The sequence below is a fragment of the Salmo salar genome, chromosome 22 (assembly GCF_965601325.2).
Source record: "Salmo salar chromosome 22, fSalSal1, whole genome shotgun sequence".
NCBI classification, from domain to species: Eukaryota; Metazoa; Chordata; class Actinopteri; order Salmoniformes; family Salmonidae; genus Salmo; species Salmo salar.
Genome location: NC_138312.1, coordinates 64,427,501 through 64,441,538, shown reverse-complemented (window position 1 = coordinate 64,441,538; position 14,038 = coordinate 64,427,501). Strand labels below are relative to the sequence as shown.

Sequence of the window (14,038 nt, the reverse complement as noted above, 5' to 3'; positions counted from 1 at the left end):
AGTGTATGGTGTCTTCTCTCCTCCAGATATTGATGAGTGTATGGTGTCTTCTCTTCTCTCCTCCAGATATTGATGAGTGTATGGTGTCTCCTCTCCTCCAGATATTGATGAGTGTATGGTGTCTTCTCTCCTCCAGATATTGATGAGTGTATGGTGTCTTCTCTCCTCCAGATATTGATGAGTGTATGGTGTCTTCTCTCCTCCAGATATTGATGAGTGTATGGTGTCTTCTCTCCTCCAGATATTGATGAGTGTATGGTGTCTTCTCTCCTCCAGATATTGATGAGTGTATGGTGTCTTCTCTCCTCCAGATATTGATGAGTGTATGGTGTCTTCTCTCCTCCAGATATTGATGAGTGTATGGTGTCTTCTCTCCTCCAGATATTGATGAGTGTATGGTGTCTTCTCTCCTCCAGATATTGATGAGTGTATGGTGTCTTCTCTCCTCCAGATATTGATGAGTGTATGGTGTCTTCTCTCCTCCAGATATTGATGAGTGTATGGTGTCTTCTCTTCTCTCCTCCAGATATTGTTGAGTGTATGGTGTCTTCTCTCCTCCAGATATTGATGAGTGTATGGTGTCTTCTCTCCTCCAGATATTGATGAGTGTATGGTGTCTTCTCTCCTCCAGATATTGATGAGTGTATGGTGTCTTCTCTCCTCCAGATATTGATGAGTGTATGGTGTCTTCTCTCCTCCAGATATTGATGAGTGTATGGTGTCTTCTCTCCTCCAGATATTGATGAGTGTATGGTGTCTTCTCTCCTCCAGATATTGATGAGTGTATGGTGTCTTCTCTCCTCCAGATATTGATGAGTGTATGGTGTCTTCTCTCCTCCAGATATTGATGAGTGTATGGTGTCTTCTCTCCTCCAGATATTGATGAGTGTATGGTGTCTTCTCTCCTCCAGATATTGATGAGTGTATGGTGCGCAGCCACAACTGTGGTCAAAGGTTTGAGTGTGAGAACACGGAGGGCTCCTTCCTGTGTAACCCTAAACAGAGATGTCTCGCCGGCTTCACCCAGGACTCACATGGAAACTGCATTGGTAAGCCATCACATCTGATTCAGGGTCAGAAGCTATTCTCCTAATGGTGAGGTTATGTGTTGGTGCTGGGGGATTTGATCCTAGATGTGTTGTTAGGGGCGACAGAGATGTCTCGCCGGCTTCACCCAGGACTCACATGGAAACTGAGTCGGGGAGAGAGAGCTCTAATGACCCCAAGTGGACATACAGTTAACTGCATTAACACATGTTCTCTAGGCTTCTCTGTGTCTGTTGGATTGAACCCCCCTGTCTCCCCCCTGCCTGTCTCTCCCCTCCCTCCCCCCTCTCTCCCTACCCTCCCCCCTCTCTCCCCCCCGCCTGTCTCTCCCCACCCTCCCCCCTCTCTCCCCACCCTGCCTCTCTCTCCCCCCTCTCCCAACTCTCTCTCTCCCCCCCCCCCCCCACCCTCTCTCTCTCCCCACCCTCCCTCTCTCCCCACCCTCTCTCTCTCTCCCCACCCTCCCTCTCTCTCCACCCTCCCGCTCTCTCTCCCCACCCACCCTCCCTCTCTCCCCACCCCTCCCCCTCCCCCTCTCTCCCCACCCCTCCCCCTCTCTCCCCCTCCCCCTCTCCCCCCTCCTCTCTCTCCCCCCCTCTTTCACCCCACTCTCCCTCTCTCTCTCTCTCTCTCTTCCCTCTCCCTCCCCTCCCTCCCCCCCTCCCTCTCTCTCCATCTCCCTCTCTCCCTCCAGATATTAATGAGTGCAGTAGTCTATCTGATCCATGCAGTGCTGGTTTTCACTGTATCAACACTGTGGGCTCCTATACCTGTCAGAGGAAGGTTATCATGTGTAGTCAGGGATACCACTCCAGCCCTGATGGAACACGCTGCATCGGTAAGTTGTGGTGAGTTGAGGTGGTGAGTTGTGGTGGTGAGTTGTGGTGTGGTGAGTTGTGGTGAGTTGAGTTGTGGTGAGTTGTGGTGAGTTGAGGTGGTGAGTTGAGGTGGTGAGTTGTGGTGAGTTGTGTTGTGGTGGTGAGTTGTGGTGGTGTGGTGAGTGGTGTTGTGGTGGTGTGGTGAGTGGTGTTGTGGTGGTGTGGTGAGTTGTGGTGAGTTGAGGTGGTGAGTTGAGGTGGTGAGTTGTGGTGGTGAGTTGTGGTGAGTTGTGTTGTGGTGGTGAGTTGAGGTGGTGAGTTGAGGTGGTGAGTTGTGGTGAGTTGAGGTGGTGAGTTGAGGTGGTGAGTTGTGCTGTGGTGGTGAGTTATGGTGGTGAGTTGTGGTGAGTTGAGGTGGTGAGTTGAGGTGGTGAGTTGTGGTGAGTTGAGGTGGTGAGTTGAGGTGGTGAGTTGTGGTGAGTTGTGTTGTGGTGGTGAGTTGTGGTGGTGAGTTATGGTGGTGAGTTGTTGTGGTGGTGAGTTGTGATGCGGTGAGTTGTGGTGGTGAGTTGTGGTGGTGAGTTGTGTTGAGTTGTGTTGTGGTGAGTTGTGGTGAGTTGTGGTGAGTTGAGGTGGTGAGTTGTGGTGGTGAGTTGTGTTGTGTTGAGTTGTGTTATGGTGAGTTGTGGTGAGTTGTGTTATGTTGTGGTGAGTTGTGTTATGGTGAGTTGTGTTATGGTGTGTTGTGGTGTGGTGAGTTGTGTTGTGGTGAGTTGTGGTGGTGTGGTGAGTTGAGGTGGTGAGTTGTGTTATGTTGTGGTGAGTTGTGTTATGGTGAGTTGTGTTATGGTGTGTTGTGGTGTGGTGAGTTGTGGTGTGGTGAGTTGTGGTGTGGTGAGTTGTGGTGAGTTGTGTTGTGGTGAGTTGAGGTGGTGAGTTGTGTTGTGGTGAGTTGTGTTGTGGTGAGTTGAGGTGGTGAGTTGTGGTGGTGAGTTGTGGTGGTGTGGTGAGTTGAGTTGTGGTGAGTTGAGTTCTGGTGAGTTGAGGTGGTGAGTTGAGGTGGTGGGTTGAGGTGGTGAGTTGAGGTGGTGAGTTGTGGTGAGTTGTGTTGTGGTGGTGAGTTGTGGTGGTTTGGTGAGTGGTGTTGTGGTGGTGTGGTGAGTTGTGGTGAGTTGAGGTGGTGAGTTGTGGTGGTGAGTTGTGGTGAGTTGTGTTGTGGTGGTGAGTTGAGGTGGTGAGTTGTGGTGAGTTGAGGTGGTGAGTTGAGGTGGTGAGTTGAGGTGGTGAGTTGTGGTGAGTTGTGTTGTGGTGGAGAGTTGTGGTGGTGAGTTATGGTGGTGAGTTGTTGTGGTGGAGAGTTGTGGTGGAGAGTTGTGGTAGTGAGATGTGATGTGGTGAGTTGTAGTGGTGAGTTGTGGTGGTGAGTTGTGGTGGTGAGTTGTGTTGATTTGTGATGTGTTGTGATGTGTTGTGTTGTGGTGAGTTGTGGTGAGTTGTGGTGAGTTGTGGTGAGTTGAGGTGGTGAGTTGTGGTGGTGAGTTGTGTTGTGTTGAGTTGTGTTATGGTGAGTTGTGGTGGTGAGTTGTGTTGTGGTGAGTTGTGTTGTGTTGTGGTGAGTTGTGTTATGGTGTGGTGATTTGAGGTGGTGAGTTGTGTTATGTTGTGGTGAGTTGTGTTATGGTGAGTTGTGTTATGGTGTGTTGTGGTGAGTTGTGGTGTGGTGAGTTGTGTTGTGGTGAGTTGTGTTGTGGTGAGTTGAGGTGGTGAGTTGTGTTGTGGTGAGTTGTGTTGTGGTGAGTTGAGGTGGTGAGTTGTGGTGGTGAGTTGTGTGGTGTGGTGAGTTGTGTGTGGTGAGTTGTGTGTGGTGAGTTGTGGTGTGGTGAGTTGAGGTGGTGAGTTGTGGTGTGGTGAGTTGTGTGGTGTGGTGAGTTGTGTTGTGGTGAGTTGAGGTGGTGAGTTGTGTTATGGTGGTGAGTTGTGGTGGTGAGCTGTGGTGGTGAGTTGTGGTGGTGAGTTGTGGTGTGGTGGGTTGAGGTGGTGAGTTGTGGTGTGGTGAGTTGTGGTGTGGTGAGTTGTGTTGTGGTGAGTTGAGGTGGTGAGTTGAGGTGGTGAGTTGAGGTGGTGAGTTGTGGTGTGGTGAGTTGTGTGGTGTGGTGAGTTGTGGTGTGGTGAGTTGAGGTGGTGAGTTGAGGTGGTGAGTTGAGGTGGTGAGTTGTGGTGTGGTGAGTTGTGTGGTGTGGTGAGTTGAGGTGGTGAGTTGTGGTGTGGTGATTTGTGTGGTGTGGTGAGTTGAGGTGGTGAGTTGTGGTGAGTTGAGCTGGTGAGTTGTGGTGTGATGAGTTGTGTGGTGAGTTGAGATGGTGAGTTGTGTGGTGTGATGAGTTGTGTGGTGTGGTGAGTTGTGTGGTGTGGAGAGTTGTGTGGTGTGGTGAGTTGTGTTGTGGTGTGGTGAGTTGTGTTATGGTGTGGTGAGTTGTTTTGTGGTGAGTTGAGGTGGTGAGTTGTGTTGTGGTGAGTTGTGTTGTGGTGAGTTGTGTTATGGTGTGGTGAGTTGTGGTGAGTTGTGGTGTGGTGAGTTGTGGTGAGTTGTGGTGTGGTGAGTTGTGGTGTGGTGAGTTGAGGTGGTGAGTTGTGTGGTGTGGTGAGTTGTGTTGTGGTGAGTTGTTATATGGTGTGGTGAGTTGAGGTGGTGAGTTGTGTGGTGTGGTGAGTTGTGTGGTGTGGTGAGTTGTGTGGTGTGGAGAGTTGTGTGGTGTGGTGAGTTGAGGTGGTGAGTTGTGGTGAGTTGAGCTGGTGAGTTGTGATGAGTTGTGTGGTGTGGTGAGTTGAGATGGTGAGTTGTGTGGTGTGATGAGTTGTGTGGTGTGATGAGTTGTGTGGTGTGATGAGTTGTGTGGTGTGGTGAGTTGTGTGGTGTGGAGAGTTGTGTGGTGTGGAGAGTTGTGTTGTGGTGTGGTGAGTTGTGTTATGGTGTGGTGAGTTGTTGAGGTGGTGAGTTGTGTTGTGGTGAGTTGTGTTGTGGTGAGTTGTGTTGTGGTGAGTTGTGTTATGGTGTGGTGAGTTGTGGTGAGTTGTGGTGAGTTGTGGTGTGGTGAGTTGTGTGGTGTGGTGAGTTGTGTTGTGGTGAGTTGTGTTGTGGTGAGTTGTGTTATGGTGGTGAGTTGTGGTGGTGAGTTGAGGTGGTGAGTTGTGGTGTGGTGGGTTGAGGTGGTGAGTTGTGGTGTGGTGAGTTGTGTGGTGTGGTGAGTTGTGGTGAGTTGTGTTGTGGTGAGTTGAGGTGGTGAGTTGAGGTGGTGAGTTGTGGTGTGGTGAGTTGTGTTGTGTGGTGTGGTGAGTTGAGGTGGTGAGTTGTGGTGGTGAGTTGGGGTGGTGAGTTGAGGTGGTGAGTTGAGGTGGTGAGTTGTGGTGTGGTGAGTTGTGTGGTGTGGTGAGTTGTGTGGTGTGGTGAGTTGTGTGGTGTGGTGAGTTGTGGTGTGGTGAGTTGTGGTGTGGTGAGTTGTGTGGTGTGGTGAGTTGAGATGGTGAGTTGTGTTGTGGTGAGTTGTGTTGTGTGGTGAGTTGTGGTGGTGAGTTGTGTTGTGGTGTGGTGAGTTGTGAGTTGTGTTGTGGTGTGGTGAGTTGTGTTGTGGTGAGTTGTGTGGTGTGCTGAGTTGTGTTGTGGTGTGTTGGGGTGTGGTGAGTTGAGGTGGTGAGTTGTGTTGTGGTGAGTTGTGTGGTGTGGTGAGTTGAGGTGGTGAGTTGTGTTGTGGTGTGGTGAGTTGTGGTGAGTTGTGTTGTGGTGAGTTGTGTTGTGGTGAGTTGTGTTGTGGTGTGGTGAGTTGTGGTGTGGTGAGTTGTGTTGTGGTGTGGTGAGTTGTGTTATGGTGTGGTGAGTTGAGGTGGTGAGTTGTGTGGTGTGGTGAGTTGTGTGGTGTGGTGAGTTGTGTTGTGGTGAGTTGTGGTGTGGTGAGTTGTTTTGTGGTGAGTTGTGTTGTGGTGAGTTGTATTATGGTGTGGTGAGTTGTGGTGTGGTGAGTTGAGGTGGTGAGTTGTGTGGTGTGGTGAGTTGTGTGGTGTGGTGAGTTGTGTGGTGTGGTGAGTTGTGTGGTGAGTTGTGTGGTGTGGTGAGTTGTGTGGTGTGGTGTGTTGTGTGGTGTGGTGTGTTGTGTTGTGGTGAGTTGTGTTGTGGTGAGTTGAGGTGGTGAGTTGTGTTATGGTGGTGAGTTGTGGTGGTGAGTTGAGGTGGTGAGTTGTGGTGTGGTGGGTTGAGGTGGTGAGTTGTGGTGTGGTGAGTTGTGTGGTGTGGTGAGTTGTGGTGAGTTGTGTTGTGGTGAGTTGAGGTGGTGAGTTGAGGTGGTGAGTTGTGGTGTGGTGAGTTGTGTGGTGTGGTGTGGTGAGTTGAGGTGGTGAGTTGTGGTGGTGAGTTGGGGTGGTGAGTTGGGGTGGTGAGTTGAGGTGGTGAGTTGAGGTGGTGAGTTGAGGTGGTGAGTTGTGGTGTGGTGAGTTGTGTGGTGTGGTGAGTTGTGGTGTGGTGAGTTGTGGTGTGGTGAGTTGTGTGGTGTGGTGAGTTGTGGTGTGGTGAGTTGTGGTGTGGTGAGTTGTGTGGTGTGGTGAGTTGAGATGGTGAGTTGTGTTGTGGTGAGTTGTGTGGTGTGGTGAGTTGTGGTGGTGAGTTGTGTGTGGTGGGTGAGTTGTGTGGTGTGGTGAGTTGAGGTGGTGAGTTGTGTTGTGGTGTGGTGAGTTGTGTTGTGGTGAGTTGTGTGGTGTGCTGAGTTGTGTTGTGGTGTGTTGGGGTGTGGTGAGTTGAGGTGGTGAGTTGTGTTGTGGTGAGTTGTGTGGTGTGGTGAGTTGAGGTGGTGAGTTGTGTTGTGGTGTGGTGAGTTGTGGTGAGTTGTGTTGTGGTGAGTTGTGTTGTGGTGAGTTGTGTTGTGGTTTGGTGAGTTGTGGTGTGGTGAGTTGTGTTGTGGTGTGGTGAGTTGTGTTATGGTGTGGTGAGTTGAGGTGGTGAGTTGTGTGGTGTGGTGAGTTGTGTGGTGTGGTGAGTTGTGTTGTGGTGAGTTGTGGTGTGGTGAGTTGTTTTGTGGTGAGTTGTGTTGTGGTGAGTTGTATTATGGTGTGGTGAGTTGTGGTGAGTTGTGGTGTGGTGAGTTGAGGTGGTGAGTTGTGTGGTGTGGTGAGTTGTGTGGTGTGGTGAGTTGTGTGGTGTGGTGAGTTGTGTGGTGTGGTGAGTTGTGTTGTGGTGAGTTGTGGTGTGGTGAGTTGTTTTGTGGTGAGTTGAGGTGGTGAGTTGTGTTGTGGTGAGTTGTGTTGTGGTGAGTTGTGTTATGGTGTGGTGAGTTGTGGTGAGTTGTGGTGAGTTGAGGTGGTGAGTTGTGGTTTGTGATTGGTGTATGGTGAGTTTGGTGTGTGATTGGTGCATGGTGAGTTGTGGTGTGTGATTGGTGCATGGTGAGTTGTGGTGTGTGATTGGTGCGTGGTGAGTGGTGTTGTGTGATTGGTGCGTGGTGAGTTGTGGTGTGTGATTGGTGAGTGGTGTTATGTGATTGGTGCGTGGTGAGTGGTGTTATGTGATTGGTGCGTGGTGAGTGGTGTTATGTGATTGGTGCGTGGTGAGTGGTGTTATGTGATTGGTGCGTGGTGAGTGGTGTTATGTGATTGGTGCGTGGTGAGTGGTGTTGTGTGATTGGTGCGTGGTGAGTGGTGTTATGTGATTGGTGCGTGGTGAGTGGTGTTATGTGATTGGTGCGTGGTGAGTGGTGTTGTGTGATTGGTGCGTGGTGAGTGGTGTTGTGTGATTGGTGCGTGGTGAGTGGTGTTGTGTGATTGGTGCGTGGTGTCACCAACCGGTCAATCTAGTCGATCACCAAACATTTCTGTAAAAAACAACAAAGCCTTGCATTCCTATTTTTGTTATTTGTTTTGTTGGTGGGAGGTGCACTTGATTCAACAGCCCTGTTGGTGGGAGGTGCACTTGAGTCAACAGCCCTGTTGGTGGGAGGTGCACTTGATTCAACAGCCCTGTTGGTGGGAGGTGCACTTGATTCAACAGCCCTGTTGGTGGGAGGTGCACTTGATTCAACAGCCCTGTTGGCGTTTGGTGCACTTGAATCAACAGCCCTGTTGGTGGGAGGTGCACTTGATTTAACAGCCCTGTTGGCGGTTGGTGCACTTGATTCAACAGCCCTGTTGGTGGGAGGTGCACTTGACTCAACAGCCCTGTTGGTGTGAGGTGCACTTGATTCAACAGCCCTGTTGGCGGTTGGTGCACTTGATTCAACAGCCCTGTTGGTGGGAGGTGCACTTGACTCAACAGCCCTGTTGGCGGTTGGTGCACTTGATTCAACAGCCCTGTTGGCGGTGAGGTGCACTTGATTCAACAGCCCTGTTGGTGGGAGGTGCACTTGATTCAACAGCCCTGGCACCGGTAAAGCAAATTGTTCCCATTTTGAATCATTTCATGTGTCTGAAGGTAGAACTCCGCCTACCCGGCACGCCCAGAGAGCCAATCAAGTTCACCTACAGGCCTACAGCTGGCCAATGAGATAGCTCAGATCACTGTGTCTGTCACTTTTCTTGGTTGTTGATAGTTTCTAATGCTTTACTGGGAAGCTTATCAGAGGTAGACTTACTCATGTTATTTACATTGGAGCTGATAGTGCAGGGTGAGCTGCATAAAGTGGACTTCCTACTAGGATAACACCACCTCAGTGTTAACAGTGGTCTTCCTATAGGACACACCACCTCAGTGTTAACAGTGGTCTTCCTACTAGGACACACCACCTCAGTGTTAACAGTGGTCTTCCTACTAGGACACACCACCTCAGTGTTAACAGTGGTCTTCCTATAGGACACACCACCTCAGTGTTAACAGTGGTCTTCCTACTAGGACACACCACCTCAGTGTTAACAGTGGTCTTCCTACTAGGACACACCACCTCAGTGTTAACAGTGGTCTTCCTACTAGGATAACACCACCTCAGTGTTAACAGTGGTCTTCCTACTAGGACACACCACCTCAGTGTTAACAGTGGTCTTCCTACTAGGATAACACCACCTCAGTGTTAACAGTGGTCTTCCTACTAGGACACACCACCTCAGTGTTAACAGTGGTCTTCCTACTAGGACACACCACCTCAGTGTTAACAGTGGTCTTCCTACTAGGACACACCACCTCAGTGGTAACAGTGGTCTTCCTACTAGGACACACCACCTCAGTGTTAACAGTGGTCTTCCTATAGGACACACCACCTCAGTGTTAACAGTGGTCTTCCTATAGGACACACCACCTCAGTGTTAACAGTGGTCTTCCTATAGGACACACCACCTCAGTGTTAACAGTGGTCTTCCTACTAGGATAACACCACCTCAGTGTTAACAGTGGTCTTCCTATAGGACACACCACCTCAGTGTTAACAGTGGTCTTCCTATAGGACACACCACCTCAGTGTTAACAGTGGTCTTCCTACTAGGACACACCACCTCAGTGTTAACAGTGGTCTTCCTACTAGGACACACCACCTCAGTGTTAACAGTGGTCTTCCTATAGGACACACCACCTCAGTGTTAACAGTGGTCTTCCTACTAGGACACACCACCTCAGTGTTAACAGTGGTCTTCCTATAGGACACACCACCTGTGTTAACAGTGGTCTTCCTACTAGGATAACACCACCTCAGTGTTAACAGTGGTCTTCCTATAGGACACACCACCTCAGTGTTAACAGTGGTCTTCCTACTAGGACAACACCACCTCAGTGTTAACAGTGGTCTTCCTACTAGGACAACACCACCTCAGTGTTAACAGTGGTCTTCCTACTAGGACAACACCACCTCAGTGTTAACAGTGGTCTTCCTACTAGGGCACACCACCTCAGTGTTAACAGTGGTCTTCCTACTAGGACACACCACCTCAGTGTTAACAGTGGTCTTCCTATAGGACACACCACCTCAGTGTTAACAGTGGTCTTCCTACTAGGATAACACCACCTCAGTGTTAACAGTGGTCTTCCTACTAGGATAACACCACCTCAGTGCTAACAGTGTAACTCTTGTTTATAGGCTCATGATTACTGCTTACAATAGCTGTAGGATAAACAGATGAATTCGGTGCAATTAGAGGCACATAAATTAAATTACTTACATTGTGTTTGCCAATGCCCTTAAGAACATGTACATTTGATGCAGCATTATGACGACTCATTGTCACAATGGTAGGGATTAACTGAGCTGGTCTTGGATCATTTATCAGTCATTGTCCAGGAGGCAAGATGATTTGGATGGACTCCGTCATTCCTATAGAGCATCTTCTGTTTCCAGAAGGTGTCAAAGTTATCTATAAAAGTGACTCCAGTAGAGCTACAGTAGTCTTTCAGCCAGGTGTGTAATACCAGCAGAGCTACAGTAGTCTGTTAGCCAGGTGTGTAACACCAGCAGAGCTACAGTAGTCTGTTAGCCAGGTGTGTAACACCAGTAGAGCTACAGTAGTCTTTTAGCCAGGTGTGTAACACCAGTAGAGCTACAGTAGTCTTTTAGCCAGGTGTGTAATACCAGTAGAGCTACAGTAGTCTTTTAGCCAGGTGTGTAACACCAGTAGAGCTACAGTAGTCTTTTAGCCAGGTGTGTAATACCAGTAGAGCTACAGTAGTCTGTTAGCCAGGTGTGTAATACCAGCAGAGCTACAGTAGTCTGTTAGCCAGGTGTGTAACACCAGTAGAGCTACAGTAGTCTGTCTTGCTAACCTAGCTGGGCAGTGCATCTCTCTCTAGTCTGTCTGTCTTGCTAACCTAGCTGGGCAGTGCATCTCTTGGTCTGTCTGTGTCTTGCTTGCCAGCCACTTCCAGGGCTGTGTTCTGCGATTTTGTGCCTGACAAAAGTGAGAGTGAAATACAACTATTTATTACGTTTGATAAATGCCAACGGGCAACGGTGTTTATAAACTGCAGCTCGGAAAAGATAACCGTGTTGCGCGTGAAAATTATGCACGAAATGAAACTTGCGCTTTTCAGCAGCAACCTCTATGGGGACCAGTCCAGACAATATATGGGCGTGATGGAACTCCTCATAGGGTTAACCCCTATCCCCTGACCCCTAACCCCTGACCCCTAACCCCTAACCCAACCTCTATGGGGACCAGTCCAGACCACACCACTCCTCATAGGGTTAACCCCTAACCCCTGACCCCTAACCCAACCTCTATGGGCGTGATGTCACTCCTCATAGGGTTAACCGCTAACCCTAACCCCTAACCCTAACCCAACCTCTGAGGGGACCAGTCCAGACCACACCACTCCTCATAGGGTTAACCCCTAACCCCTGACCCCTAACCCAACCTCTATGGGCGTGATGTCACTCCTCATAGGGTTAACCGCTAACCCTAACCCCTAACCCTAACCCAACCTCTGTGGGGACCAGTCCAGACAATATATGGGCGTGATGGAACTCCTCATAGGGTTAACCCCTATCCCCTGACCCCTAACCCCTGACCCCTAACCCCTAACCCAACCTCTGAGGGGACCAGTCCAGACCACACCACTCCTCATAGGGTTAACCCCTAACCCTAACCCCTAACCCCTAACCCAACCTCTGAGGGGACCAGTCCAGACCACACCACTCCTCATAGGGTTAACCCCTAACCCCTAACCCTAACCCAACCTCTATGGGCGTGATGTCACTCCTCATAGGGTTAACCCCTAACCCAACATCTGAGGGGACCAGTTCAGACCATATATGGGCGTGATGTCACTCCTCATGTTAACCCCTAACCCCTAACCCCTAACCCTAACCCCTAACCCTAACCCCTAACCCTAACCCTAACCCTAACCCCTAATCCAACATCTGAGGGGACCAGTCCAGACCATATATGGGCGTGATGTCACTCCTCATGTTAACCCCTAACCCCTAACCCCTAACCCTAACCCCTAACCCTAACCCCTAACCCTAACCCTAACCCTAACCCCTAATCCAACCTCTGAGGGGACCAGTCCAGACCATATATGGGCGTGATGGAACTCATCATAGGGTTAACCCCTATCCCCTAACCCCTAACCCCTAACCCTAACCCCTAACCCCTAACCCCTAACCCTAACCCCTAACCCCTAACCCAACCTATACAGTGCCTTGCGAGAGTATTCGGCCCCCTTGAACTTTTCGACCTTTTGCCACATTTCAGGCTTCAAACATAAAGATAGAAAACTGTAATTTTTTGTGAAGAATCAACAACAAGTGGGACACAATCATGAAGTGGAACGAAATTTATTGGATATTTCAAACTTTTTTAACAAATAAAAAACTGAAAAATTGGCCGTGCAAATTTATTCAGCCCCTTTACTTTCAGTGCAGCAAACTCTCTCCAGAAGTTCAGTGAGGATCTCTGAATGATCCAATGTTGACCTAAATGACTAATGATGATAAATATAATCCACCTGTGTGTAATCAAGTCTCCGTATAAATGCACCTGCTCTGTGATAGTCTCAGAGGTCCGTTTAAAGCGCAGAGAGCATCATGAAGAACAAGGAACACACCAGGCAGGTCCGAGATACTGTTGTGGAGAAGTTTAAAGCCGGATTTGGATACAAAAAGATTTCCCAAGCTTTAAACATCCCAAGGAGCACTGTGCAAGCGATAATATTGAAATGGAAGGACTATCAGACCACTGCAAATCTACGAAGACCCGGCCGTCCCTCTAAACTTTCAGCTCATACAAGGAGAAGACTGATCAGAGATGCAGCCAAGAGGCCCATGATCACTCTGGATGAACTGCAGAGATCTACAGCTGAGGTGGGAGACTGTCCATAGGACAACAATCAGTCGTATACTGCACAAATCTGGCCTTTATGGAAGAGTGGCAAGAAGAAAGCCATTTCTTAAAGATATCCATAAAAAGTGTCGTTTAAAGTTTGCCACTAGCCACCTGGGAGACACACCAAACATGTGGAAGAAGGTGCTCTGGTCAGATGAAACCAAAATCGAACTTTTTGGCAGCAATGCAAAACGTTATGTTTGGCGTAAAAGCAACACAGCTCATCACCCTGAACACACCATCCCCACTGTCAAACATGGTGGTGGCAGCATCATGGTTTGGGCCTGCTTTTCTTCAGCAGGGGCAGGGAAGATGGTTAAAATTGATGGGAAGATGGATGGAGCCAAATACAGGACCATTCTGGAAGAAAACCTGATGGAGTCTGCAAAAGACCTGAGACTGGGACGGAGATTTGTCTTCCAACAAGACAATGATCCAAAACATAAAGCAAAATCTACAATGGAATGGTTCACAAATAAACATATCCAGGTGTTAGAATGGCCAAGTCAAAGTCCAGACCTGAATCCAATCGAGAATCTGTGGAAAGAACTGAAAACTGCTGTTCACAAACGCTCTCCATCCAACCTCACTGAGCTCGAGCTGTTTTGCAAGGAGGAATGGGCAAAAATTTCAGTCTCTCGATGTGCAAAACTGATAGAGACATACCCCAAGCGACTTACAGCTGTAATCGCAGCAAAAGGTGGCGCTACAAAGTATTAACTTAAGGGGGCTGAATAATTTTGCACGCCCAATTTTTCAGTTTTTTATTTGTTAAAAAAGTTTGAAATATCCAATAAATTTCGTTCCACTTCATGATTGTGTCCCACTTGTTGTTGATTCTTCACAAAAAAATTACAGTTTTATATCTTTATGTTTGAAGCCTGAAATGTGGCAAAAGGTCGAAAAGTTCAAGGGGGCCGAATACTTTCGCAAGGCACTGTATGGGGACCAGTCCAGACCATATATGGGCGTGATGTCACTCCTCATGTTAACCCCTAACCCCTAACCCTAACCCCTAACCCTAACCCTAACCCCTAACCCAACCTCTGAGGGGACCAGTCCAGACCACACCACTCCTCATAGGGTTAACCCCTAACCCCTGACCCCTAACCCCTAACCCTAACCCAACCTCTGAGGGGACCAGTCCAGACCATATATGGGCGTGATGTCACTCCTCATAGGGTTAACCCCTAACCCCTAACCCAACATATATGGGCGTGATGGAACTCTTCATAGGCGCACATCATTTTAAAACAAGATAATGATGATCTAGTCTCTCAGTCAAGGTTTGGTTACAACTCTGGACTAATGCAAGATGGAAAGCAATGGATTGACATTGATTATTGATTTATATATTGAATTTAAAATGTTGATTAGCTGGGCATGCTGGGTAATAT

The 14,038-nt window shown here is 48.9% G+C and overlaps 1 protein-coding gene across 1 annotated transcript in view; it reads left to right on the top strand.

The window, feature by feature from the left end:
• The window catches only part of fbln2 (fibulin 2), a 121,111-nt gene that overhangs the window by 95,769 nt on the left and 11,304 nt on the right, over nt 1–14,038 (top strand). The window contains exons 8-9 of the mRNA XM_082967767.1: nt 912–1,049; nt 1,742–1,885. Of these exons, the coding sequence (XP_082823893.1) occupies nt 912–1,049; nt 1,742–1,885 (282 nt within the window). The remainder of the gene's footprint in view (nt 1–911; nt 1,050–1,741; nt 1,886–14,038) is intronic.